This window comes from Daldinia vernicosa (genome assembly GCF_022497035.1).
Source record: "Daldinia vernicosa strain CBS 139.73 unplaced genomic scaffold F5Y00scaffold_8, whole genome shotgun sequence".
In the NCBI taxonomy this organism is placed as follows: domain Eukaryota; kingdom Fungi; phylum Ascomycota; class Sordariomycetes; order Xylariales; family Hypoxylaceae; genus Daldinia; species Daldinia vernicosa.
The window spans coordinates 789,457-814,834 of NW_025953924.1; the positions used below are offsets into that span (position 1 = coordinate 789,457).

Below are 25,378 nucleotides of genomic sequence, written 5' to 3' on the forward strand. Positions count from 1 at the left end.
TTTATTTTTATATCGGACAGATAGTAATATCTGACAATACCTCCTATGCACCTGTCGGTATGCGTGAATCCTGGCAAAGCTTATCGGTCATACCCAGAAGCTAATTGCTCATGGATAGGTATTGTATTTAATTCTGAGAAGGGTGCGTTGTGGGAACTAGAGGCTATTCGATTCCCTCAATCCTACTATTTGAAGCGTAACCAGCATAGCGTCTTCAAGCTTACAGACAGATCCTGTCCGACATAAGATGATATGGTACTGAAGAATAATGTCTTCTTCGAGGGGATATAATGACGGTCAGGCTATAACTAAGGTGCTGGGATTTATGCTGACGTGCTAGAATACGGGAGTAAAAGCTTGTATTTAGGTAATACTATACAGGTCGCGTCGCTCTAGAAGACAGCTCGAATCGAGTTGTGCGACGAAGTGCTGATCATGGTTGACTAGATATGATTTATGACATGATAAGAATTGAGGTAATATGTGTAAAGGGGACTGGGCCCTTCGGTTCTTGGACAACTCTAGTATAGCAACGGAGTAAGGAGAACAATTAGTACAGATGCGATTGTATCGTTATGAGAAGAGTGAAATATAAGAACAATGCTCAACTCTTCTTTACCGGACTGAAATGCTTTAAGACATTCCGAACCAAATAAAACCCTGGGCTAAGATATCTCGGGATGATATGGCCGAGATGAATCTATGAATAGGTATCCTGGTGGATGGCGGAATGTTCTATGGAAGGTGTCCGACCCAAAGTTAAAAGATCGATAAGTGGGCATAAAGCCGGCTTTGCTTCACATGCCTACATAACTGGGATCGTTATGCTCCGGCAGTGTTGTCATTATTATGCAAAAGTTGGACGTGTTAGAAAGGGGGCAAGATAGCGAGAAATAATAGGATGATAGGATGACAAGACTCGGATAGGAAATTTGAATGCGCCTTTGGTAATTCTCCATGTGGTTGCCAAGTGTAGCTCTAAATGAAGTTCGCGTGTAGGAGTGGTACCCGGTACATATCGAGGTGACCTTGTGATTTTCTGCTGTTAATAACTTAATAAGTTGATGGGCGACGATCCCCTCCCGTGGCGCCGTCAGTTTAATGTGCTATGTGGGCATCGACCCGCTCGAAATTGTTCTAAATTCAAAAGGGGAAGCAGGCAATATCGTAGTGTATTGTAGTGGCAGATCTAATTGCGACAAGCTTTATGTCGCTAGTTCCGTACAGAGGCGTAACGTCGTCGCTAAACTAATCTACTTGGGTATAAGTGGTTTGAGTAGCACTCCGCCCAACTATCTCGGCAGGTACTATGTAGTTGCTCAATTGCCCAATTGGATGGTCTCCCAAGTCTCAGAGCTGCTTCCCCAGTGGCTCGATTCTCCTGCAGCGCCTGCAAGCCATGTCTTTTCTAGGTACCTAACATACCTAGGTTAGGTACCTAGGTACGTACAGAGCCAGGGGTTGAACGGATTACACTAAATTTTTATTTTCTCTTTAGAACCCCTGTCCTTCCCAGTCGCAACCTCTCGTTGGCCCGTCCTATCGCAATTTTGCAGGTACCATCCAAATGTATACTATGTTAACAAGATGGTGAAGCTTGTAAGCCTGCAACTCGAATTGAAGGCTCTCGCCCCTTGTCAAAACTTTGTTCTTCTATTCAGTATCAAAGTTCTTCGCTGCCTATACGAGAGGTAAACCCCGGTACCCTATTGTGTGAATACCCTCTTTTTTTCTAACCTTCTGCTGGCCTTCGTCTTAACTGCAAGCTTCGACTATCTGAACAATTACTCTCCTTCGTCAACGGCAATTTCATTTGTTTGATCTTTGATACCCCCCATCCTCTTCTGTCACCTTTTGATCTTTTACAATTTTTTAATGTTTCCATAACTTGAACTTCTCTCGGGCCCCTAGTACCAAGCCCATACAACCAGCCACATCACGATTTGCGACGACCGATCCAAATTCAAAATCAAAAATAATAGCGGACCGGCCGTCTCATGAAACCAACTATCCAACCGTCGTCGTCACTCCTTCATTCCTAAGTCTTATCTGCGACAAGCTACTATTTGGTCACTTGGTCACCTGTCGCCCGCTGTTTCGCAAGTGAATGAATTTACTCGCTACCGGCCGTACGTACCCGCGTAAGAAGCTAAGGTCGGATCCTACATCCTTCGCTGCCGCCTCATGCGGTTGACCGATCCGCAGCTACGGTGCGACCAACCGCCTCAATGCCCTGGCAACCTTTGCCTCGTATCGCCTTCGCCGTCGCGACCTATCCTTTCGAGACCAAGAACGAGAACGAACTTCCCCTAGAGATCGGCGATGATCTATACATTATCGAAGAGACCTCGGACGGCCAATGGCTGCGGGGGTATCTGTTAGCGCCTCCCTCGCTTCTGGCTGGCCTAACTTCCGTCAGGGGTCAACCTCTCGAAGCTCGTGTCTTTTCTGGCATTTTCCCGCGCACATGCGTCGAGATACGCGAGGTGTTAGATAACGGAGACGAGAATTCTGAGAATAGCAGTAGCTACCAGGGAGAGGACGATGCGCCGCCTATCGGGAGCGACTCTGGTAAGAGCGGAGTGGCTTCGAGCACGAGGAAGCCCTACTTTAGAGACCTGGAGAATGGGAGTAGGCCGCATAGACCGAATGGTACTATGTTAGGTGGTGCAACCACCCGTGCTTCTGAGTTCGGAATACGCGAACCTGGTGCGCCTAAGCCAGCCGCGCCGGTGCCGATGCTTAGGTTAGGGGACGAAACGCCTACCTCCACTATGGAACCTCTGGTAGACGAGATCGCGTCGTGTCTACGCGAATGGCACTCGACTAATTTCCACGAGCTATTGCTTACGAGGCAATATGCTAAGCTTGACAAAGTATCCCAGCTAATACAAGCCCTGGACCTATCGAGGAGACAATTTCTACATAACCTTCTCACCACTCGTGAATATGATGCATTGCGGGAGAGGACCGTCTGGGATCTGGTTAGGGGAAACAAACTGTGCGGCGGAGAGGTCATCGTGCGAGATCCTAACGAAAGAGGAAGAGTTTTAACTGGCGACGATTCGGTTGTGGAAATCACCAAGTTGCAGTCGGTTATGAGCTTATTAGACGAACCGCCGCAGCCGCAAGCCGAATTGTCCGCATTACACCATCTAATGGTTGATATCAGGAGCTTCGCGGGCTCCTCCAACGAGCCCGCAACGTTGGTACTGTACCTCGTTAGCAAATCGATCGGAGGAACCCTGACGAGGCTCTCGGAAAGCTACATAATTGAAGTACCATCAGGTGGTACGATGGGTTATCTGACCAGAAATCCGCAGATGCGTACCTTATTTACCGATCTGACTTCCGCTGATATCGGCGATGGACCATCCGCCGACTCAGAACTATACCTGATCGTCAAGGTACGCTCCCCGCAGCAGGTGGTATCGAACAAGCCCGTCTCGAGGTCAGGTTCGTTTGGTCAACCTAATACGCCATTTTCGAACAGCAAACCGTCCTCCGGTGGTAAGCCTTCTAGGAGGAGCTTGATGTGGGGAACTACGAGATCTGGGTTTTCTAGAGGTGGAACAAAGCTCGACGCTTTATCCGAACAGCCGGAGGACCGGCCTCGAACGGATAATCACGAGAGCAGAGATGGTACGATGCCCCCGAGTACCGCCGGTTCGAGGGCGGGACGCCAATCCTTCGACGGACCGCAACCGACGCAGATGCTAGCGGAGAGGATGGTGGGCATGGGTGTGCTAAGTCTGAACTCGATCATGAAGCAGAATGAAGAGTCAGAGCATGTGGTTACGGTTTGGGCGCCATCCGCGAGGTTCCCTACTGAAAAGTACGACAGCGCTGACGGATGGAACGGGCTGGTTCTTGACCTTCTGGAAAGCAAATCAGGTCACTACGAAAAGTCTAGGAGGGCAGAGCGGTTGCAGATCCACCTGAAGTCTTTCAACAGCCCCGACGCAGATGCTCTTATCAGAGCGACTCCTACTTTGCTTGCCGGCATTAGTAAAACTAGCAAGATGGGATTCTCCGGCGCCCCGACGAAACCTCGGTCTGACATCTACGTGACAGTCGCAGAAGCCCTTCTAGCTCGTCAGAACCTAATCTCGCGTTTTGGAGCCGGCGCGACGAATATATCTAGCAACGTGCACGGCAACAATCTGATGGTCTCCTTGGAAGTCCGGCGGCAATCAGGAGAGCGAATCGAGGATTGTATATACCCGTCTTCAAATTCGGAGCCGGTGACTACGTGGCGCTCGTTTGCTGTAGAGCGTGGCGAGCAGTGGGATCAAACTATTCGACTCTCGCTCTTGCCCGCCGATGTCAGCACGTCAAACGTCGTGTTCACCGTTTCCGACCTACCTAATACGCCTTTTGCAATTGCGTACATGCCCCTATGGGATCAACAGGCGTTCCTGGGCGACGGCCCGCATTCTCTACTCCTCTATAAGCTGGATGAGTACACGCAAACCGCGCAGGCTGGGCCGACAGGTAGGGGCGGGTATCTATCCCTCCCCTGGAGCGCTCGTAGCGACCAGAGTGATGTCACCGGCCCACTTGCAACTCTTCGAATTGAGACGTATCTCTGTAGCACCAGATTCTCGCAGGATCGAATAGTCCTTGGGCTATTAAAATGGAAAGAGAGTCCCAGAGACGAAATCCCAACGCTGTTGAAGCAGCTCGTGTTTGTGCCCGAGATCGAGGTCGTCAAGTTGCTAAGCGATGTTCTCGATGCTCTCTTCGGTATTCTGGTTGAGTATCAAGGCAACGACGAGCACGAAGACCTCGTCTTCACCGCCCTCGTCCGAGTTTTGGGCATAGTCCACGACCGTCGGTTTAACTTGGGCCCTCTGGTGGATCACTATGCCGAGACCAAGTTCAACTATCCCTTCGCCACGCCCTGCCTTGTCAGGTCTTTCACGCGGCTCCTGACAAAACCGACCGAGTCGGAGACTGCTCGGAAGCTAAGGGCTACCCTTAAGGTTGTACGCCATATCCTTAAATTTATCACGCATGCGAGAGGTCAGCAGAAGGTCAAAGAGGTTGGTATCGGTATTACCGGCAGCACGGCCGGTTTTACTCGACACCTGCAAAGTATATTCAAGGCTCTCGATTCGATGATGCGAAGTACTGCACCGGTTTTGGTCGGAAGCCAGACGTTGGCCGTACAGCATTTTCACACCTGGTTGCCCGAACTTACCGGATTACTAACCACCGAAGAGATCCTTCACATAGCTATCGACTTTATGGATTCGTGTGCCCTGGTCAAGGGCAAGCTGGTGCTGTATAAGCTAGTTCTGATCCTTAACTACTCTAAGCTAGACCTATTTGCTGGTCCGGAGCAACGATCCGCTCTCTGCGCAAACACGGTAAGATGGATTGCACCGCATTGGGGTCGGACGGACGATGTCACAGAGCAATGGAAGGAGCAAGTACGCCTTTGCTGCTCAGTCCTAGCTAGCCAGGCCGATCATCTTAATTCTGAGATCCCCGACTACATACCGAAGATTGTCGGCTCTTACCTATCTATCCAAGCTACGGAGCTGAAACCCAAAACCCGATTTTCAATGTTGTTTCCGATAACGTACCCTTTCCCGAGCAAACAAATATCCGGCGATGCTGTTCAATTTGACGAGGCTCTGATCGAATTATCAGCAATCTTGTCTGCTCTTTCGAACTCGCCCAATGGAATGCAACTTGAACTGGCCCCGGAAGACCTCACTAGCCTCTTGAAGAATACGCTCCACGTGCATACAAGTATATTGCAGGGGGAAGCTTTCCCGTCAAGTTGGTTAAGCGTGTATATATATCATCACAAGTCGACTATGAGAACGCTACAATATCTTGCAGGCATTCTCCTGGAATCCTTTTTACCTCACCCCGACGAGGCCGAAGACTTCGATACGGAGTTGTGGCGGATGTTCTTTTCCACACTGCTAAAACTCGTCGGCAGCGGACACTTGGCACTCGAGACCTTCTCGGAGCAAAAGCGAAGAGCAGTTTGGAAGATTGCCGGTGACGTTAGGGAACACGGTGCCGAGCTGTTAAGGCGTACCTGGGAAGCTATTGGTTGGGAGACGAGCCCCGACGAGAGGTCCCGATATGGGTTAACAAAGATGGGCGGTTATCAAGTCCAATACGTCCCTACGCTGGTTGGTCCTATAGTCGAGCTTTGCCTGAGCGTTCACGAAGGACTGAGGAGGATGGCCGTCGAAGTTCTCCAAACTATGATCGTCAGCGAATGGACGCTGAGCGAAGACCTATCCGTCATCCAGACAGAGATGATCGATTGTCTGGATGGATTCTTCAAAGACAAGACCATGACTGAGAGTATATTGCAAAAGCTCTTCATCAGCGAGCTTCTCGACCGATTTGAGCCGTTGTCGCTGGTTGAAGGCGATCCGCTATACTCTGCTTTAAGAGGCTTGATCGAGACGATTTCCGAGTTTCTCGACCTTCTTGTTGCCGTTCATAGCGGAGATATCACGAGCGAAGCTTCTCATCTAATCAACCGCCTTCAGCTCATGGAATTTCTCAGAGACATGCAGAAGGAAGAGATATTTATCCGATACGTCCATCAATTAGCAACTTTGCAATTCGATGCCAAGAATCATACCGAAGCCGGACTAGCCCTTCGCCTTCATGCTGAGTTATACGATTGGGACCCTTCAAGGTTAACGCCTGCGTTACAAGACCCAGATCTTCCAGAACAGTCTCATTTTGAACGGAAGGAGCGAATTTACTTCGACATGATCAAACACTTCGAAGAGGGAGAAGCCTGGAGCAGCGCGCTCGCGGCCTATAAGGAACTTCAGACCCAATACGAGAGCAATGTCTTCGACTTTGCCAAACTTGCTAGAACCGAAAGGGCTATCGCGACCATCTATGAAAAGCTGACAAAGAGCGATAAATTGGTACCAAGATACTTCAAAGTTGTCTATAAGGGTCTAGGATTCCCCTTAAATCTGCGCGACAAGACGTTTGTGTACGAGGGCTCGCCGACCGAGCGGACGTCAGCCTTTACGGACCGTATGCAAGAGCAATATCCAGCCGCTCAGATTCTTACGTCGAGCGACGTCGATAGCGAAGTTGAAGGGCAATACTTGGTCATCTCAGCCCTCAGCCCTCATCGCGATCTAAGTCATCAGGTATTTCAGCGCGCCAGAGTCCCACAGCCTATCCGCGATTATCTCCTTTCGGCTCGTGCGCAGATGTTCTCAGTTTCGTCTAAGCGCAGCACTAACGGACCCGTCGATACGCACTATGCCGAAAAGACGGTTTATACTACGGCCGAGCCCTTTCCTACTATCCTACGGCGTAGCGAGGTCGTGGACGTCCACACTATACGGTTGGGTGCTAAGGAGACGGCCCTCGAACGAATTGTGCGGAAGACGCAAGAAATGACAGCCGTCGAGAAGAAACTAGCCGAAGAAGAAGATGAAGAAGTTGCTCAGCTGATGGTAGACGCCATTAGCATCTCGGTGAATCCCGAGTCGGATAGCAGCGTTGCCTGTTATCGCCAGCTTCTTCCTATCCCACAGTCCGAGGATGATGAAGAACCGGAGCTAGACCAACAGGAGAACGCTATCAAGATGGCGCTCGTAGACCACGCGATCATGATTAAGAGATGCTTAACCAGTTTTGCTCGTAGTTCAAACCCTGTTCTCCTGAAGGGATACGAGGACTCGTACAAGCGTAAGTGATCGGATGCAGGTTTCGTTTGATTTGACTAACGCGGCCCAGATTTCTTGTCTACATTCGCGCCGGAGATTGCGATTTTCGCACCTGCTCAACCGCCTCGCGACAACGCCTCGGCTGCATCATCACCCGCTTGGCAACGGTCATCTCCCACCGCAGAGAACTTATCGCCAGAAGCCAAAGCCGACATATTGGCGGCAAACGCAGTTGGCGTAGTAGAAGAAGCATCAGCCGCTCAACCGATTTCTATGAAGCAACGCGGGGCAAGACTCAGCTTCTTAGGTGGGAAAAAGAAGGAGCCCCAGCAATCTCAACAGTCTAACGGCGACACGTCAAGCTTGAAGCAAACCAAGGGCGACAGCGATTCTAACAGCCAAGTAAGCAGAGGAAGGGACAATTCAAATCGAAGGAGCATATTCCGTACCCAGTCGAGCGACACTAATCTTAGCTCGAATCCGTATGCTCAGCCTTACTCTAATGGTATCGTCGTTGACTCAACCACACCCGATTGGACGGTTGACCGGTCACGCAAAAGCAAGGAGATAGTAGACGTCTTCGAGAGGGACTTTGATAAACCCAGTGATGGTGGGATAGGGTTTAATTCGGTCAAGAAAAGGCTGAGCCTGTTGAAGTTGGGAAAGAAACCGAGCAAACCCAATGGTTTCTTCATGGGTGGCGTAAGTGAGGAATAATACTAGACATATCCAAAGTTGCTGGTTTGTGATGCTGGAAATACACAATGGCAGTGGGTACTGTACGTGAAGGGATACCAAATTTGATGGAGCAGGATAATGAAAAAAAAGCTTGAGGAACAAACCTGGCGTTCTGGACAATCATCTTGACGGGGCGAAGTGGCGCCAGCACTCAACTACTGTATCGAATGCCATTTATCCGCTGCTAGCGGACTGTTTATTTGGGTATCGTTTCCCTCTGAAACCTTTTTTTTGTTCTTTTTTTTTCGATGAAGATTCTGCCTCTTCTCGGCCCATGGAGGATTAGTAGAGTTACACATTTCTGGCAATGAGACCTTGGTTTCGTAGTCGAGGAGCATCCACCGATAGATTATCAATGTTACAATCCATCACGGGGAACTGATTTACCTATCCACCTAATCATAAAAACTTGGAACGTTCAGCACTTCCTTCTATTGCGGTACGCCAGCTCACCTCTTAAGCTAGGTATTTAGCTTAATAACCTAAATAAATCAAATTCCGATTTCGATCTACGAGGCCTAAAATGTAGTCAACCGATTAAGAGAGAATCGCCGGTGATCTACACCTATCTTTATAGAAATGGAGTCAAAGTTGCCTATGCGTACCGGGTAAATAGGAGGGATATTGACTCGCGAGATGTATAAACCGAGTACTCCACAGTCATTTCGGAGCTACTCTCGTGATACGCAATTCAATCCGTATTCCTAACGCCGTCGAAAATCAACACCAGAGAATTGACAGTGACCCTTGTTCCTCCACCGGAGTACACGTCAGCCTGAATATACTGCCATATGACAACTCTCTCTACAAAGCTATGGCATCACCTGCAGCATCCCTTCGAGATCCTTTAGTTTAAGTAAACTTCTTGTTCCTGCAGATATCAACTCGATCCCTTGGCAATTATTTGTCATATTCCCATGCGGGCCAAGATTCATTACTGAGAAGAAACAAACGAGAGAGGATATCAGCGTCCTAATTCAGCCTTTTTTGGTGGGGTTACTTCAGTAGATAATGCGATTGGTGCGTTGCAGCTGGGGAGGGATGCGTGATCCAAGGGTCTCGGCCGAGCAGCGAGGCAGTTGATCCTGGCTTGCTCTAGCGAATAATGGTTTCGAATTGGACATCTCCCGGCTTGGCAGGGTTTGGAGACGGTGATCCCTCGCTGAACAGCACTACCGAAGATAGGAAGAATATTTTGAAAAGGATGGACGCGGTACACATGGCCGTAGCTGTCCTTTCCGGCAGCCAGATATTGTTGGCCTCTTCTACTTCTACACTCTCATCTTCTTGTTTATTCATGTGGTATTTTATTCCCCCCTGATTGCTTTATCCTGCGTTTCTTTAATTGAAACAAACCCGCTCATCTACCGGTCGGACTTCCAGGTTCATAATATATTGCTTGCATCTCACTTTTCATATTGGCATCGAGACGCGCGGCCACGAGCCACGAGCCACGATTCAGCGAGCTCCGGTAGAAGAGCTCCTGAGTATATCCCGACCAATATGCTTAACGGAACCTTTATGGTGCGGAGATAGTAACGCTGATGATGATGCGAACGGTATCGAACAGGGCTTTGCCGCTTGCTGCCCGCTATGGCTCTGTCCTGTTAGCCGCCTTCCTCGTCTACTGTATCATTCGCGAGCCTTTAAATATAGCTGTCAGTAATATATCATTTCCAGGAAAGGGCGATTCTTATACTCCCGGGTCAGGGGGCGACCAAGGAAGCTTTCCCGTTATCGGTGGCAAAGAAGACACCAAGGGCGAGGAAGCCAACAAGGGCCCTGCTGGTGCGGCTCAAGCTATCCAGGAAAAGAATGCGGAGAGGCCAATGAGCGAGGGGGAGGATGTTATAAAGTACGTCAAAAAGTACAAACCGGAATCGATTCCATCCACCCCCATTGGAGACCATTTCCCTTGGCTCACGCATTCGAAATCCCCGCCGCCGGTCCTCGAAAACAACCTACCTCCCCATCCGCACGTAGAGGAAGCGACGCCGCTGCTTATCGGCTTCACACGAAACTGGCCGTTGCTGTTACAATGTGTGAGTAGCTATATTGCGGCCGGGTGGCCGCCGGAGGATATCTACGTGGTTGAGAATACAGGCACGTTCCACGCGAATCGGCAACATGAGCTGGAGTTACAAAACCCCTTCTTCCTCAACTACACGGCACTGGACATTCTCGGGGTGAAAATCCTAGAGACGCCAACTCTACTTAGCTTTGCCCAGTTACAGAACTTTTTTCTACACACGGCGCTCGAGCGCGACTGGCCTTTTTTCTGGTGGAGTCACATGGACGTGTTGGTATTCAGCGACGAGGATGTCAAGAAGAACGATCGAGATCACGATTGGGACCATGACCCATACGCGACTATTTACGAACGTTGTATCGGATTGCTGCGATACCTAAACGGCCCAGATATGCCGCCGTGGGCTACCCACTTCTTCGAGTACGATCACCTCGCCCTAGTGAATCGCGATGCGTACCTCGAGGTCGGCGGCTGGGATACTCACATCCCTTACTACGCCTCCGATTGTGATATGTACCTACGCTTGCACTGGGAGGGATACTGGCAGCCGCAAAGCGAAGCAGGTCTCGTGTTTGACGTTTCCACAGCGCTCGACGATATTATGGCCCTATTCCGTGTCCCAGGCGCGCACGCTACGTTCAAGGGAGACCCCGTGCACGCGGCAGGTGGCGACGATACCTCCGAATCTGAGAGAGCTCACCGGGAAGCGGAGCTTAAGCGCGAGCAGGACATGCGGCCGTGGGTAGACAAGGAGGGCGAGACCTTCGCTCACCTGGTCGAGGTGGCGAATCGCATGCAGGATCTCAAGTGGGTAGACGAAGGAGTGCGGCGCAACGCATGGCAGACGCGGCAGGCGGGCGGGCAGGCGGATCCCTTCTATCGCGATCCGGAGGGGTTCGCGGCTGGGCTAGAGACTCTCGTTGATGCCGGACGTCGGGTTTTCGCCGATAAATGGGGACATCGCGGGTGCGACTTATTAGCTATGGGTATCGAGGGTAAAGACGAGTGGCGCCTCGAGCGAGACTGGGATATCCGCGAGAGCCCCGGGAGCGAGGGAGGGAACTGGGGAAAGGATTGGATGACGGGAAGTGAGGATTTGAACAAGTCATAAGCGGGTGAGAAAGGATAAAAAGGGGGTAAGGTGTGAATAGGGGTTACATATTTAGAGTAGAGGAAGCCTTGCGTCTTGGGTGACGAACAGTGATGGTTTCGGACTCTACGGATATATTATTAAGGCGTTCTGGATGGAGTAGAGTATAACCTAGGCGTTATCGAGGTGATCATAATTCATAACACTTGCGGATACACATTAACATTAAAAGTCGCTATTCTTATATGTGAGTGCATCACGAAGAGCATAGACACTACCTTGATGAGCCGTCCAGTCATAAATTCTCTTAAACCTACGGCCTAACTTCAAAATTTTAATCATCACATCAATATAGCCGTCATTTCATAATATCCTCTTGATTCACTATAAGGTTCTAATGATTGATTTATAGAGGAATCGTAAAATACAGGTAAGCCGAAGCTGCGACATCGTGAGACTGATCAACTTGGGCAGAGAAGTCTAACCGAGATATCTAAAATGACGCCTTCCCGAATATCCTATACGTAATTATAATGTTCCAGATCCGGGGCTTGCGCCCGTTGATTAAAACAAAATCTAGGTCTATATCTATGTCTAAATCAGATAGTTAAGCACACTATATGACGCTCAGTTGCCGTGACGGATGTCGTCTACAATCTTCTCGGCGAGGGCATCTATTTATCAGTAGTTAGCAATGGTATAATAATGATATCCTAATATCGGGAGGGATACGTACAGATAGTAGACATGGGATGGCCTGGGGGTAAGATTGGTAAACTCGAAGCGTCTACAACACGAAGGCCGGTGACGCCACGGACCTTGGCATTGGCGTCGAGTACGGACATCTTATCGCTTGCTGGTCCCATCTTACAGGTGCAAGCGGCGTGGAAGATCGTGGAAAAGTTCTCCTGGATGTAGCGCCAGATTTCCTCGTCGGTCGTGACATTCTTGCCAGGGTAGTATTCCTCACCCACTAGTACAGGACGCACAGCCGGTGCCGTCCATATCTGACGCGTGCGCTTAAAGCCGGCGATGGCCACTTCTTTATCGGCCGGGTGGCTGAGCCAGTTGGGATTGATAATAGGTAAGTCAGCCGTGTCGTTGGACCGAATGGTTACGTTACCCCTCGACAGCGTGGCTACTAAGCCGGCAATTACTGTTGCGTACTGGAATCCATCATTGGGCGCGACCAGTTGAAGATTGCTCGAATTGCCGAAGAAGGCGCCGTCGGGAAGATACTCGAGCTCCGGCCAGTCAGAGGAAAAGGAGGAGTCCAGTGCCGAAGCGGTGGCGTTGCTGAGGAGGTTACGGGGAAGACGCTCCCAACCTGCTCGAATAGTTAGTAACCAGTTATCAATCTTCATGGAATGCATATTCAAATATCTGCGTCGGGTCTTACGTACCAAGAAGGTCGACGCCGTTGCTTGTCATGGGGCCGTTACCCTGTGCATACTGCTTCTCGAATAGGGCTGCCTGCTCTGGGTCCCCAAAGGCAGCGGCAGTGCGGATATTTACCCTGTATGAAGTACCAATAAGAACGTGATCTCTCATGTTCTGTCCAACTCCGGGGCTATCCTGAAGGACCTCGATACCATGCTTCTCCAGGGCGTCCTTGGGGCCGATACCCGACACCATCAGTAACTGTGGACTCTGGAAGGCTCCCGCCGAGACGATAACCTCCTTACGAGCGCGGATGGTGTATTGAAGACCTAGCGTATCAACCAACACGCCAGTGGCACGCTTCTTTCCGTCGAATACCACTCGCTTAGCTAGGGTCGAGATGAACGTGATGAGGTTGGGGTTACGACCACCAAGATGGGGGCGTAGGAACGCTGTCTCTGAAGACTCGCGTGTGTTCTCCTCGCGCCGGATTGCGGCGAGCGCGTAGGAGTAGCCGCCTGAAAGGTTGCCGCTCTCGAAGCCGCGCTGAGGCTTCAGGCCGATGGCTTCTAATCCCTTGCGTGCCCAGGTGCTGAACGGCTGTGCGTACTTAGGGTAGATGACTGACACGGGGCCCTTGGTACCGAGCTTGGATGGATCATACTGGGGTGTCGAATTGGCGAAGCGGTCATAGGTGCCACCCACAGGAGGCGTGAACTTTTGACTCTTGGTAAAGTACGGGAAAAACTTGTCAAATGAATAGGCCGGGGAGTCGGCCTCCTTGGCTAGTTGGTCGTAGGATCCCTTCGTAGCGAGGTGATAGGCCATGAAGTTGCGGGCAGAGCATCCACCTAGTGTTCGGCCTCTGGGATAGTGAGCGGTGATACCATTGAGGGCTTGTTGTGGCTCCGTGATGAAGCCCCAGTCGATATTAGGTTGCCAGTCATCAGTGGCCTTGCCCGAAAACCAGCTCGCTTCTGAGGGGACTTCGCTGAGGTTGCCGTTGGTAAGCTCATAGAAGCCGCCGGCTTCGATTACGCCTATGGTTAGGGAACTGTCTTCAGCGAGACGAGCTGCCACCGCGAGGCCAGCCTGGCCACCGCCTACCACGACATAATCAAACTCATAGTCTTGGCCAGGGATGCCAAAACTAGTGCCGAAGACGCCAGTGATCGAGGAGTCCCCCGGTTGAGGTGTAGGGGCGGCTATCACCGAAAGACTGGGCAATAAGGCGGCTGCCAGGGCCGAGAGCCGGAGAGTATACATTATGGTCATAAGAGAAAGGAGAAGAATGTGTGATAGGAGGTCTAACACTTGTTGGCTCTGAAGGGTTGAAGTAGTCGGTCGAACGTGATGAATCCTTTTCCTCTAAATAACGCCTACTTCTTCTTATATATGTATGTACGAGCTGGAGGGAGTCGCCATCGCATCATCTCGCCGCTTATCTCTCTCATCCTTTTCTCTTTCTGGGAACCGTGCCTCTCAGCAACGAGGAACGTATTGCTGACGTTGTCCTATGCTATTCATGTAACGACTTATGATAGCGCCCGAGTCGGTACCTTGCGCTATCAGCTGACATTATTCCGACCATGCTTTTGCTCTTCGTAGGTACGGTATATCTCGATCTTGAGAAGCCCATCTTTTCAAAAGCAGCGATTGGAAAAATGTGTATCTATACCACCGTCGATTGCTCGAAGCTCTATTCCGAGGCATCTAGATGAGAAGAGCTATACGTAAATACGCCTCCGGTTGAATCGGTAGTTTCCCGCGCAAATATGCTGTATTCCAGCTTGGCGTTATCGTGGCGTCGGGAAAATATTAGAGCTATGGGTTGTGGCACGACGCCCTCGGAATATCGCTCTAGCCACCTATCCCGGTGGTATTTGGGATTACATCACGAAAGGCCGTCCACCTAAGCCTAGGAGGCTCGGCTTGTTGGCCAGTCAGATGCAACAGTCAAAGGTCAGCCGTGCAGTGAGCTGATAAGAAGCCAGCCAATCGTATGCAAAGTGAGGCTTGCATGCTTAAGATTCTTTGGTCCTGCATTCCATGGGATGATGTTCCTGGCTGTCTGGGTAAGCCTTGGTGAGATGAAAGCTCGGTAGGACCCGACTGAATGGAAAGTATGGCTCGGAGATCACGTTGCATTTTATTTTCTTGGGATCTCATAAGGCTGCGAGGCGTATGAGTCACCTGATATTATCATCTACTGTAAGCAAGACCAGGGCTATCGACACGGCCAAATCCGTGGCGATCTTTCATCTTGAGCCCTTTTGTAAGGCATGTCTGTCAGCTGTCTCTTGGTGCACGCTTGACTCGATGCGTTCAAGCATCTGGCTTTCATCATACAAGGTACTGTATAGGTAAAGGCTAGAAATCAGAAACATTCGGAAGCATATCGGAATAGGGTCTTGTGGCATAATGATCTAGGATTCATATACGCTACGCAATATAGAACGGATTCATCTTGCTGGGTAAGTTTGATTCTAAAAGGGCGGAAGCTTAACACAATAATCTAAGTTAGTTATTGTGAATTTCACAAGAAACATTAATATGAAGCCACTGTCGGGAGTGCAATGAATATTTTTCCATGGACTAAGATTACTATACAAAGAAAATGTGTATTAAGCCATACCAATTTGCCAACTAACAGTGAACGGCAACTTGTTGTTATTATTAGACTCTTTCTGTCTTAATAAGGCGAGAAAAGACCAGATCTGGCCTACGTTAATCTGGCATTTGTTGATAAGCGACGGCTGAGCTGAGAAACCAACCGGGTAATATAAACTAACCATAAGTAAGGCCCAGGGGCTTTGCGGGAGTTTCGGGGATAGGTGGTAGGAATAAGATTGCTTTTGCCAGTTGTATTTATTATCTTGACTCACGTTGGGAGAAGCCCATGCGCTCGATTTATATACCAAATTGCTATCACTTGGTTATTTATATCTGGAGTTAATGATCAGAAGTTCTTTGGCTAAAGTATGTTGCGGAATTAACTGTTATTTTAAGGCATCGGATTCCGTTATTGTGGTGCAAGATATTTCCGACACATATAAAAGATCGCATAACGATTTCAACCCACTATTAATGTCTAGAAATAGACCGGTAGAATGGTAGCCATAATTTTAAGGTCGTAGGAACTCAGGGGTTTAGGAAGATGTATATCCGCTAAGCCATTCGGGTGAGATACCTCTTGCTGTAGCGCGCGGCGAATTCTAATTCGGGACTGTTTACCCCGTAACTTAGGTGCCGTCTCCGCCGGAGATAGCAACCAATTCACAGAGCGCCGCCCGAAACTACCCGAAACTAGCGAATTTAAAACCGAACCGCTTAAAAGAAATATCGGCTTTTACGGTCGCGGACTTATCGCGTCTTTGAGGCTCAGTCTCGCCGGGGCTATAACGTTATTATACGCTACTACACGCAGGGCATCTCTTATTATTAAAAGCTCAACGTTGTACGATGGGTTTTTCTCGGTTCGAGCCAGATCAGATTCGCTGCCAATGAAGAAAGCCTTGTCTAAATTTTTACGCCGTTTCAAACCAGGTCATCCTCATTCTGCTTCATCAACTTCTGTATTACCATCCAGGGATCACCCACGTGCTATCGTCTCTCACCCTCACGTCAGCGCATCAGCCATGGCCTCTAACCCCTCCCCCTCCCCCTCCCTTCGCGGCAAGGTTGCTCTTATTACTGGTGCTTCCAAAGGCATCGGCAAGGCCTCAGCTATCGCACTCGCGCGTCTTGGTGCCACGGTGATCATCAACTATTCTTCGGATGAGCAAGCCGCGCAAGACACCCTCACCGAGGTGCAGAAGCTGGGTGTAGGTGAAGCGCGTCTCGTGCGCGCTGATGCTAGTTCCGTGGAAGGTGTGCAGTCACTCGTCAAGCAGACCGTCGACGCCTATTCTAAGATCGATATACTCGTACCGAACGCCGGTGTCCTGCCTATGAAAGACCTCGAGCATACCACCGAGGCTGATTTCGACCGTACCTTTGCTATTAACGTCAAGGGTCCTTATTTTCTCGCCCAGGTAAGCGTTCAAAATCCTCACCGACGGACTAATCATCCGCGAACTGCCCGTGACCTAGGTGTGGCACAGCTGCTGACCACTCACCTTACAGGCCGCCGCGCCGCACATGTCTCCTGGCTCGCACATCATCTTCTTATCTAGCACGCTAACCACAGCATCTACCGTCATGCCGGGCTATCTGCTGTACAATAGTACCAAAGGTGCCATCGAGCAGATGACTCGCGTGATAAGCAAGGATCTCGGACGCAAGGGTATTCTCGTCAACGCCGTCGCGCCCGGTCCCACGGGAACTGAGCTCTTCTATCGCGGTAAGAGTGACGAGCTGCTTAAGACCATCGCAAACTTTAGCCCCCAGGGCCGCATTGGCACTCCTGAGGAGATTGCCGAAGTTGTCGTCTTCCTGGCACACTCAACCTGGGTCTCGGGCCAGGTGCTCCGCGCTAATGGGGGTATGGCTTAACAAGATCTAGGAAGGGAAAATAGACAAAATGGGTATGAAAGAGGAGGGAGAGACAGCTTTAGAACAAGAATCAAATAGTTTGAGAGCTATGCGTATCGCTATTACCTATCCCCTTTTTTGTACATCCCTTCGAACATTTGGATATTATAAAATAAACCAGCGTAGAAGATGAGTAAATATTTGATATTGCTTCTCATCCCGTATTATTTGCCTCCGTAGATTCAGAAATTATCCATGTAAGCTGAGTATTCAAAATTCTTTATCAGACAGGATCTTTCGGACTTTGGGAGATCGGTCTCTGAAGTCGATTTAAATCGTCCATTCAGCCCAATGCGTTGGGCCGACGGTCTTATGATGGGCTTAGTGGTCCCAATGCACTTCTTCGATTACGCGACCGCGAAAGAAAATAATTCTCGCCGGTTCGAGAATATGTTTTCCTCTCTGTTACGGACCAAGGCTGATTACCTGAGGCGGCCAAATGGGCTTCGGAGAAATAGGTAATCCAGGGCCGGGAGTACGATCACGTGATACCCCTTAGGGAACCTGGGCACCTGGAGGCTCCCGGGCAGCAAGTTCGATGCGCCAGGTTAGGCCAAATATACTGAAAAATGAGGCTTAACTGGCCGTATCGTGGGACTGACCTGGGAGCCTTTATAAAGCCACACCAGCCACATAAATTTCCTACCCACCACTTAAAGGTGTATATGTATACCCTCATTTCTACCTATTTGCTAAGCAAATAAAGATTGCGACCTGAATTGGATAGACATCCCATAAAATGTATCTACCCAAGCTAGGTCAGGTCAGATCCAAGTCAGGTCAAGCTACATATTGATTGACTCGTCGAACTCGCTGCTCCCGGGTCCCATGCACATAGAAGCCTGAAGGTTCCCTGGCTCCCTATACTGACGATTTGAATATATAACGACTAGCTAGCTCCTTAGATTAGGTAGAATATCGTCAGTAGTCAATCTAACACCTGGTATAAGTCTATATCAACGTCGTTACCTTCAAACCAAGATCCACCTTGTTAAACTATCCTACCACTCTGATGATGAGCTAACCACTGCCCAATCATCGTTAAACTAAATTCGCCTAACTTCGGTGTCATCACCATCTTATGACTGAAGTGCAGGTCAAGTTCCGTCATTCCAAGTCATAATAACTTTCTTTCGTAGTCAGACCCGGAATCATATGTAGTATTGACTAGAGCTTCGCGATTTGGTCATATCGCCAAGGTAATGGCTTCTTAGATAGGCTCGCACCCGCTTGACCGTACAAGTCGAGATACTACCTACAACAGAACAAACGGACCAGACCGAAGATGGTAGGCCGCTTTCGATGTGGCAAGATGTGATGCGCATTCGAGAAATCCACTCAAACCTATGGAAAGTTTCTCGGAATATAAACGTCATGATATGCTTTCAATCGCGATGAGGACTACCAGTGTATCAGGTTTATCTAGATCGAAGGGTCGATTCGACTCGTGCCATCGAAATGAAATTGTCGAATAGCTTATAGGTACCTAAGGTGGCACCGAAACGGCAAGGTTCTCGAAGTGAGATACCTACATAGTCTCAGAAGAAGCTTTTCGTTAAGCCCAACTTCCGCATTTGGATTGGGTGAGAACCGAAGCTGAATCTTGACTGGGCATGATAACCTGAAAGATAGTAACTAGCTTGTAAGCCTATAGTTGCTAACGATGCTTACTATGATTTGGTGTTTAGTGACGGCGCTAGGTGTTCAAGTGTAAGCAGTGTAGTATAAGTGAACGAGAGACCCACGAACCATAGTAAAGTATAGTGATCAAGATCCGTCCGACCGGTAATGAAGGCCGGGTCGTTGGGGTTTTCGCTTCGGCATGTGAATGAACAAGGAGGGTCAGAATTGAAACGTCAAGGGTCGTAAGGTCTGGATCTTTTTACTTTACGACGAGTGACATGATATCATTAGGCGTGGTACGTAGAGAAAAATTAAGGATATCCTTGTAGAGATAAGATTGATTAGGTATGCACGGACTTCTAGAGCCAAAGGTACCTAGGTACCGATGATATTCCCGTATCGGATGATGTTCAAGATCCGAATCTGATCGGTCGCCTTCCGGCTATCGTGCCTTAGGTAAGTCAGGTACCTGGTATAGAGAGATTTTGGAAAGGCCAGTAAAGTTACGAAGCTGAATATATGGATGTAATTGGATAAATTAATTCAACTCCCTGTTATTACCACCTAAGGTACCTAGGTACCTACGTACCTAACATTCTCACACAAGCAGGGGCTAGGATCCTAATAAATCGTCCCGAAGGATTAGCCCGATTGCATATATTATCCCTAGCCGACTGAGATACATCAACCAGAATTATTCGAGAAGTTATATAATTCGGATATGATAAGAGTGTCCTGGCGCACTCGGGACGTTACCAGTTACTAAACTCCCGATTATAATTGAGAAGCTGTAGATGTAGGGACTTACTAGCCAGCTATCAAGTTGGTTGCATCGGAGACGGTGCCAAGCCCTTTTCCTACTAATCTCATACCTCCTATGTTGGTTTCTATCGCGTAACAACTACAATTTCTTGTCATTTGAACTGAGTGTCAGGCGTATCCAGTAGCATCGCTTTGCGTCACATTTCCTCTTATGGCGCTATCCGAAAGGGTGTGAATTTGAGCATTGGCGACTCGATGGCGAATGAGCTACGCCCAGTCTCGGGGACAGATAGATAACACGCGTCGAATTTTCGCGGCTGAAGATTCAGCATTCGTGATGGCAATATGTAGTAAGTAAATGACCATAAAGAGGGTCAACCTCTTGGTAGTCGATGCAAAGACATGGGTGTCTCGTTTGGTGTAAGCCAATCAGAACGAATCTCGTAACGCATCGGAGACAAAATTTAAATGCTACCTGCCAAAGCTGTCCCTCAGCCTCGGTATTGGATAACCTGGGTAGGTGTTTAGCACAGCATCCCTGTTGTTACCCAATGGCCCCCCTTACCCATCCAGAACTGACCAAATTTCAACGTAGCCAGCCTATGGGCGTAGCCGCATGCCTTTAACGTCTTTACACAACCGCGTGGTGAGGACTAAGCGAAATAAGTTGAATATCTCGGTCTCTCTATGGGCTAGAAGCAAGGATCAGTCTTCCCGTATCTTCAAAAGGTTATATTTCCACAACCGAATCGTCGCCAGTTAAAACTCTTCCTCTCTCATGCGTTATCTTTGTACTAACGCAGACACTTATTACGTTAGGGGCGAATTCAGCAGTAGATGTGGTGGACTTCTGGCACATATTTTCTAATATGGGTTCTACGGTTTATCATCGTAGTAAGTTGTAGTGGTTCCAACGGGTTGTGATGTCTGGATTCGTCCTCGAAGTCAGGTGACACCCCCCTAATAGGGCTGGGCGTGTTGTCTGTCCTAGTAAACCACCACGCAGATTTGCACCCGGATCTTAACAATGTGCCGATGTGGCGTGCAGATATCCACAGGCATCCTCTGTTGCGGTTGACGTTCCTGAATCTAGGGATCTCCAGCTCCACAACAACAGTAACGACAAGCCACCTTTACATCCTTCGTACCAACGGCCATATGATGTTTCGACTGTGGATTCCCAGGTCAGGTTTGAGGCAACACAGACTAAGATCAGCATGGGGAACTTCCAAATCCAGTAGTTCGTCAAGCAAGCAAGATACCACAGTTTGCTAACTCGGTTGACTCCATCATCGTTGGAACTATAGGGATGCACGCCGCCTTCGTCTGGACCGGAGGTACTGCCACGTAAGACTAGGTTATCGAAGATCTTGCGATATCGAAGAAATCAGCATCGTTCGATGCATCCGAGAATGAGTAAACCGGGTCTTGGCAGACTACTATCTCGCCGCTCTTACGCAGGGCCGAATACCTTTCGCCCTCGTCGAGTACTTATATCCCTTGCCGTCGCCCCGTTCTTGCTGTTAGATCGTAGGATTCCCCGTGCCAACCAACCCGCAAGACCAACAACTTAAGAGTTCAGAGAAAGACATCGCCTCTTTTCGACATGACGGTCAACAACTCTGAAAAGAGACAGGCGGATGCCTTCCGCTCAGGGGATCTGACACCGATTACGATCGCTGAGCCCTTATCGTCGGCGGGACCCTCGACGGGGACGACTACTCCGTCGGTACACTCCGGCAAAGGCAACGACGAGAAACAAATCGAGACGGTTACCGAGCGTGCGGTTCTCCCGGACCAACTCGGATCCGAGCTGAGCCAGCAAATCCGCTGTAAGTATAAACGCCACATAAATTTATGTGAAACGGGGCTAATATTCGTGCTAGACAAATATGCCTCCTCGTATAGAAAAATATTCGGAGCAATCTTTACTATCAACTTGGCCGTCTTCGTCGCCCTGCTAGCGGCAGCGAAGGGCAAGCCCAACTCTCGAGACGTAGGTAGCGCCGCATCCGCCAACCTCATGGTCAGCATTCTCTTCCGCCAGGAGGAATTTGTCAATTTTTGGTACGAGGTCTTCACATGCGTCCCTCACTCGTGGCCCCTCTACATCCGAAAGCGCCTCGCGAAGGTCTTCCACTACGGCGGTTGCCACAGCGGTGCGGGTACCGCTGCGGTCGTGTGGTATATCCTCTATACGATATTAGCAACCAAGGAGTGGATCGACGAGCCGGTGACCGACGAGCTGGTCAACATGATTACTAGCTGGGTTTTGGTCTCGATGTTCGCCGTTATCTTGACGTCAGCCCACCCCGACCTGCGACGAAAGTTCCACGACTACTTCGAGGCTTTCCACCGTTTTGCCGGTTGGACGGCCTTGACAACTTTCTGGATCCACAACATATTCTCGGCTAGGGTCACCGCCAGGCAATGGGACACCTCTCTCGGTAACGTCCTTATCCGCTCGCCTAACTTCTGGTGCATCTGCATTTCGACCTCTTGCACCCTCGCCTCGTGGACTCGTCTACGCCACCCAACAGTCTACCCGGAGAAGCTGAGCAACCACGCTACGCGCCTACACTTCAAGTACAGGGGTATGGCACCCTTCTACGGCTTGAAGATTAGCGACAAACCCTTAACCGAGTGGCACGCTTTTGCTACTATTCCCGACGTCGACCCCGAGTCTGGAAAGATCAACGGCTTCAGCGTCGTCGTCAGCAACGCGGGCGACTGGACCAAGAAGCAGATCAACAAGCCCAACGAGCGAAAGCTCTGGGTTCGCGGCGCGCCTCTTCACGGTCTTCTCTACACGTCTAAGCTGTTTAGGCGAATCGTCGTGGTTGCTACCGGATCTGGAATCGGCCCTTGCTTATCACTCCTCTTCGCTGATATCACACCGCGCCGCGTATTCTGGAGCACCCGAGAGCCTCACGACACATATGGTCCTCAAGTTGTGGCAGAGGTCAAGCGAGCCGACCCCAACGCGGTGATCTGGAACACCCACGAGAGGGGATACCCGGATATCGTTCGAGAAGTATACCAACTCGTCCACGAGTCGGATGCGGAAGCCGTCTTCATCATTTCTAACCCCAAGGTGACGGAGAAGGTCGTATATGGTATGACCACACGCGGAATCCCCGCGTATGGTGCCATTTTCGACTCGTGAGCAGCGGACATGACTTACCGGCATCGATACACCTGTACATCGCTAATACTTGCAAAGCTGGCAAGCTTTCTGGGGTCGGCGGGGTAGGAAGAGGACGACGGAGTTGGCGAGGCATAAAGCGGGAGTCCATCGTGGGATCTCAGCCCGAGGAGCAGTATCGTCGACGGAAAGCTACGCCTGGAATTTGAACGGAGAGCGGAGCTGCTCTTGTAACTTTTCTATTCACGACATTCATTTGCCCTTCTTCTCTCTATTTCTCCTTTATGCTCTGCAGGATATGGTTGGACTACATGACGACACTGTAAATAGATTCCTAATTCGCGAAATGCTGCTTCTCGGGTTGGATTGGGATACCAAATAGGTATCAAAAGCTTAGATTAGATTTAGATCCCACCATGCGACGAACCATCCACCAATTCAATCTTTACACACTTTATTGGTGAAAAGGGGATAAATACGTGTGCTATACGCGAGTCCTCCCGGGGGGAGGGGGGGTCAGATAATCAGGAGATATGGATTCCATAATAAATATACTCTGGATTTCGTATACCTAATAACTATGTCTCTATAGACTCACGTTTCGTGCCCATAGTATCCATAAGCTTGGTCGAAACATAACGTGTACCTCAAAGCCATATCAGCTTTCTCGAAACGTCTCGAGCCTCGCCCTTCCGGTCATCAACGTCCATATCCACGCGGCATCCACAACTAGAACGTCGATAAAACTAAATACCAAGCTTCCACCGAAAACTAGCCTATGGTAAGTCCAAGCATTGCTCACGTCTAGATCTTTTACCTGGCAGACTATGGCCCACGGTAAAACGTAGAGGAGGTTGCTAACTAAGCTCTGGTAGAGGTACCACTTGGGCTGCGTGGCCAGGAGAACCGTGGCAAGCTGGGTCGACATGGCATAGAATATGTAACACCAATCGGTAGTCCGCCACATGAGCGCTGCGATGTCCGCGATTTCATCCGGCTGGCCCAGGTATCGAGCGAACGATCTAGTACCCCATATGGATAGAAATATGGCAAGAGGGACTTCAACTAAGAGGGCGATAACGAGGGAAACGAGGGCCGGTCTCGCAATTTGGATAATAGTTTTGAAGGCGACACGACCGGGCCTACGCGTCGTCTTACTGATAGAACGCCGCCAAGAACCCCAGTGGTGACCGATAAACGCAAGGCTCGTCGCCTCTAACGACTGAACGGGAACCATAACCAATCCCCAGCGGATGGTAGTGAATATCGTCCAGGCTGTCGCATACGTCGAACCTAGCGCCACGATGGTACTAACTAGCCAGAGGTAAAGGGAATTTCGTATGGCCGACTCAGCCAGGGTTAGGATCCCGGGTCGCAGTAGTACAGTCAAGGCACGAAAGCTCAACCGGATCTTGGTACCAGCTTGCATCTGCATCCGAGGAACTTCCTCGTCGTCAGCAGAAAGTTCGAGCTGGTGATTTCGATGTTGCAAGTTCGTCGTCCAAAGGAAGTAGGCAAGTCCTACGAAGGCAGCCGTCATATTACAAGTAAGCTGAATGCCAGCTTGAATATTAATAGTCGGTTGAATATCGCCAACGCGGAATCGCGAGATGATCAGCAAATCCAGAATAATATTTATGGCAAATTTAGTCAAGCTAATAACCAGCGGAATATCGGGCTTGTCGAGGGCTCTCGTCGCTGCCGCCACTGCAGTTTCGATCGCTGAGCTCAGGGCCGAGAAAGCGCTGATACGGACGTAACTCAAGCTCGCGGCGCGAATCTCGACGGGGACAAATCCTTCCGCAAATGTGGCGGCGCCGGCGATAAATGCGATACTCATAATTAGTCCGAGGATGGACTGGAATAGAATGAGCGTGTAGGCCAGACCGAGGCGCTGTGTTAACGAGCGCGAGTCTTTGTCCGCAATAATGACCCAGGAGGCGCGGGGGAGGCCCTCGTTTAGAACCTCAGCCACTACTCCGATGTAGGTAAATACGTCGGTCGTCGCAAGAAGCGACGAGTCGATTTCCGCGACCCATAGCTTGGATAGCGTACTGTACAGAGCTGGGAGGACGAACGCGCCCAAATTGAAGAGCAGTGCTCCAACATAATGATTACGACGGAGCCAGATTCTGTTCTTTAAAGCACCAATGAGGCGATTGCTACTGTATTCGTTACAGCGCGATCGCGGTTCGACCGCGTTGTCGTCTTCGGGTAGCATTACGTAGCGATGGCGAAATTTTTGTAATATGGAGGCCTTAAGCCTCTTCATCGTATAAAGCTTCATTTTGGGGATACCTAGGTCTTATTAAGGGCGAATTTAATAGCTGTCCTTGTGATGTAGATTCTAATAATGCCTCGAGCTACATAAAATGTGGTGCGCCACGTGCGTCTTGTAATGT

At 49.7% G+C, this 25,378-nt stretch overlaps 6 protein-coding genes across 6 annotated transcripts; 4 read left to right on the top strand and 2 right to left on the bottom strand.

Annotated features, from left to right (window-relative positions):
* The first annotated feature begins 1,533 nt into the window (after nt 1–1,533).
* On the top strand, nt 1,534–8,948 carry F5Y00DRAFT_228761 (uncharacterized protein). The gene is made up of 2 exons (XM_048006676.1): nt 1,534–7,698; nt 7,747–8,948. Exons 1-2 carry the CDS (start codon nt 2,229–2,231, stop codon nt 8,391–8,393), a joined length of 6,117 nt encoding a protein of 2,038 aa, XP_047868069.1. The 5' UTR covers nt 1,534–2,228; the 3' UTR covers nt 8,394–8,948.
* Nucleotides 8,949–9,535: 587 nt separating this feature from the next.
* Nucleotides 9,536–11,717, top strand: F5Y00DRAFT_208266 (uncharacterized protein). Its single transcript, XM_048005464.1, has 2 exons — nt 9,536–9,716; nt 9,798–11,717. Exon 2 carries the CDS (start codon nt 9,959–9,961, stop codon nt 11,552–11,554), a length of 1,596 nt encoding a protein of 531 aa, XP_047868070.1. The 5' UTR covers nt 9,536–9,716; nt 9,798–9,958; the 3' UTR covers nt 11,555–11,717.
* A 244-nt stretch (nt 11,718–11,961) lies between these two features.
* Nucleotides 11,962–14,306, bottom strand: F5Y00DRAFT_228765 (putative GMC oxidoreductase). The gene is made up of 3 exons (XM_048006677.1): nt 12,937–14,306; nt 12,270–12,860; nt 11,962–12,207 (listed from the first exon to the last, which is right to left on the bottom strand). Exons 1-3 carry the CDS (start codon nt 14,186–14,188, stop codon nt 12,161–12,163), a joined length of 1,890 nt encoding a protein of 629 aa, XP_047868071.1. The 5' UTR covers nt 14,189–14,306; the 3' UTR covers nt 11,962–12,160.
* A 1,974-nt stretch (nt 14,307–16,280) lies between these two features.
* F5Y00DRAFT_228768 (NAD(P)-binding protein) lies at nt 16,281–18,048 on the top strand. Its single transcript, XM_048006678.1, has 2 exons — nt 16,281–16,947; nt 17,039–18,048. The coding sequence occupies exons 1-2, from the start codon at nt 16,417–16,419 to the stop codon at nt 17,405–17,407; spliced, it is 900 nt and encodes a 299-aa protein (XP_047868072.1). The 5' UTR covers nt 16,281–16,416; the 3' UTR covers nt 17,408–18,048.
* Nucleotides 18,049–21,272: 3,224 nt separating this feature from the next.
* On the top strand, nt 21,273–23,408 carry F5Y00DRAFT_208308 (uncharacterized protein). The gene is made up of 2 exons (XM_048005465.1): nt 21,273–21,663; nt 21,718–23,408. The coding sequence occupies exons 1-2, from the start codon at nt 21,438–21,440 to the stop codon at nt 22,995–22,997; spliced, it is 1,506 nt and encodes a 501-aa protein (XP_047868073.1). The 5' UTR covers nt 21,273–21,437; the 3' UTR covers nt 22,998–23,408.
* A 150-nt stretch (nt 23,409–23,558) lies between these two features.
* Nucleotides 23,559–25,314, bottom strand: F5Y00DRAFT_208309 (uncharacterized protein). The gene has a single exon (XM_048005466.1). It carries the CDS (start codon nt 25,261–25,263, stop codon nt 23,635–23,637), a length of 1,629 nt encoding a protein of 542 aa, XP_047868074.1. The 5' UTR covers nt 25,264–25,314; the 3' UTR covers nt 23,559–23,634.
* Nucleotides 25,315–25,378: the final 64 nt, after the last annotated feature.

What these genes read in the sequence shown, in the direction of transcription:
- F5Y00DRAFT_228761 (XM_048006676.1), top strand. Translation starts at nt 2,229, where the DNA reads ATGCCCTGGCAACCTTTGCCTCGTATCGCCTTCGCCGTCGCGACCTAT. An exon ending in ATACGAGGACTCGTACAAGC is followed by an intron (nt 7,699 to 7,746) that starts GTAAGTGATCGG and finishes AACGCGGCCCAG; the next exon opens with ATTTCTTGTCTACATTCGCG.
- F5Y00DRAFT_208266 (XM_048005464.1), top strand. Translation starts at nt 9,959, where the DNA reads ATGATGATGCGAACGGTATCGAACAGGGCTTTGCCGCTTGCTGCCCGC.
- F5Y00DRAFT_228765 (XM_048006677.1), bottom strand. Translation starts at nt 14,188, where the DNA reads ATGACCATAATGTATACTCTCCGGCTCTCGGCCCTGGCAGCCGCCTTA. An exon ending in CAACGGCGTCGACCTTCTTG is followed by an intron (nt 12,861 to 12,936) that starts GTACGTAAGACC and finishes CTATTCGAGCAG; the next exon opens with GTTGGGAGCGTCTTCCCCGT. An exon ending in CCATCCCATGTCTACTATCT is followed by an intron (nt 12,208 to 12,269) that starts GTACGTATCCCT and finishes ACTGATAAATAG; the next exon opens with ATGCCCTCGCCGAGAAGATT.
- F5Y00DRAFT_228768 (XM_048006678.1), top strand. Translation starts at nt 16,417, where the DNA reads ATGAAGAAAGCCTTGTCTAAATTTTTACGCCGTTTCAAACCAGGTCAT. An exon ending in GTCCTTATTTTCTCGCCCAG is followed by an intron (nt 16,948 to 17,038) that starts GTAAGCGTTCAA and finishes CTCACCTTACAG; the next exon opens with GCCGCCGCGCCGCACATGTC.
- F5Y00DRAFT_208308 (XM_048005465.1), top strand. Translation starts at nt 21,438, where the DNA reads ATGACGGTCAACAACTCTGAAAAGAGACAGGCGGATGCCTTCCGCTCA. An exon ending in GCTGAGCCAGCAAATCCGCT is followed by an intron (nt 21,664 to 21,717) that starts GTAAGTATAAAC and finishes TATTCGTGCTAG; the next exon opens with ACAAATATGCCTCCTCGTAT.
- F5Y00DRAFT_208309 (XM_048005466.1), bottom strand. Translation starts at nt 25,263, where the DNA reads ATGAAGCTTTATACGATGAAGAGGCTTAAGGCCTCCATATTACAAAAA.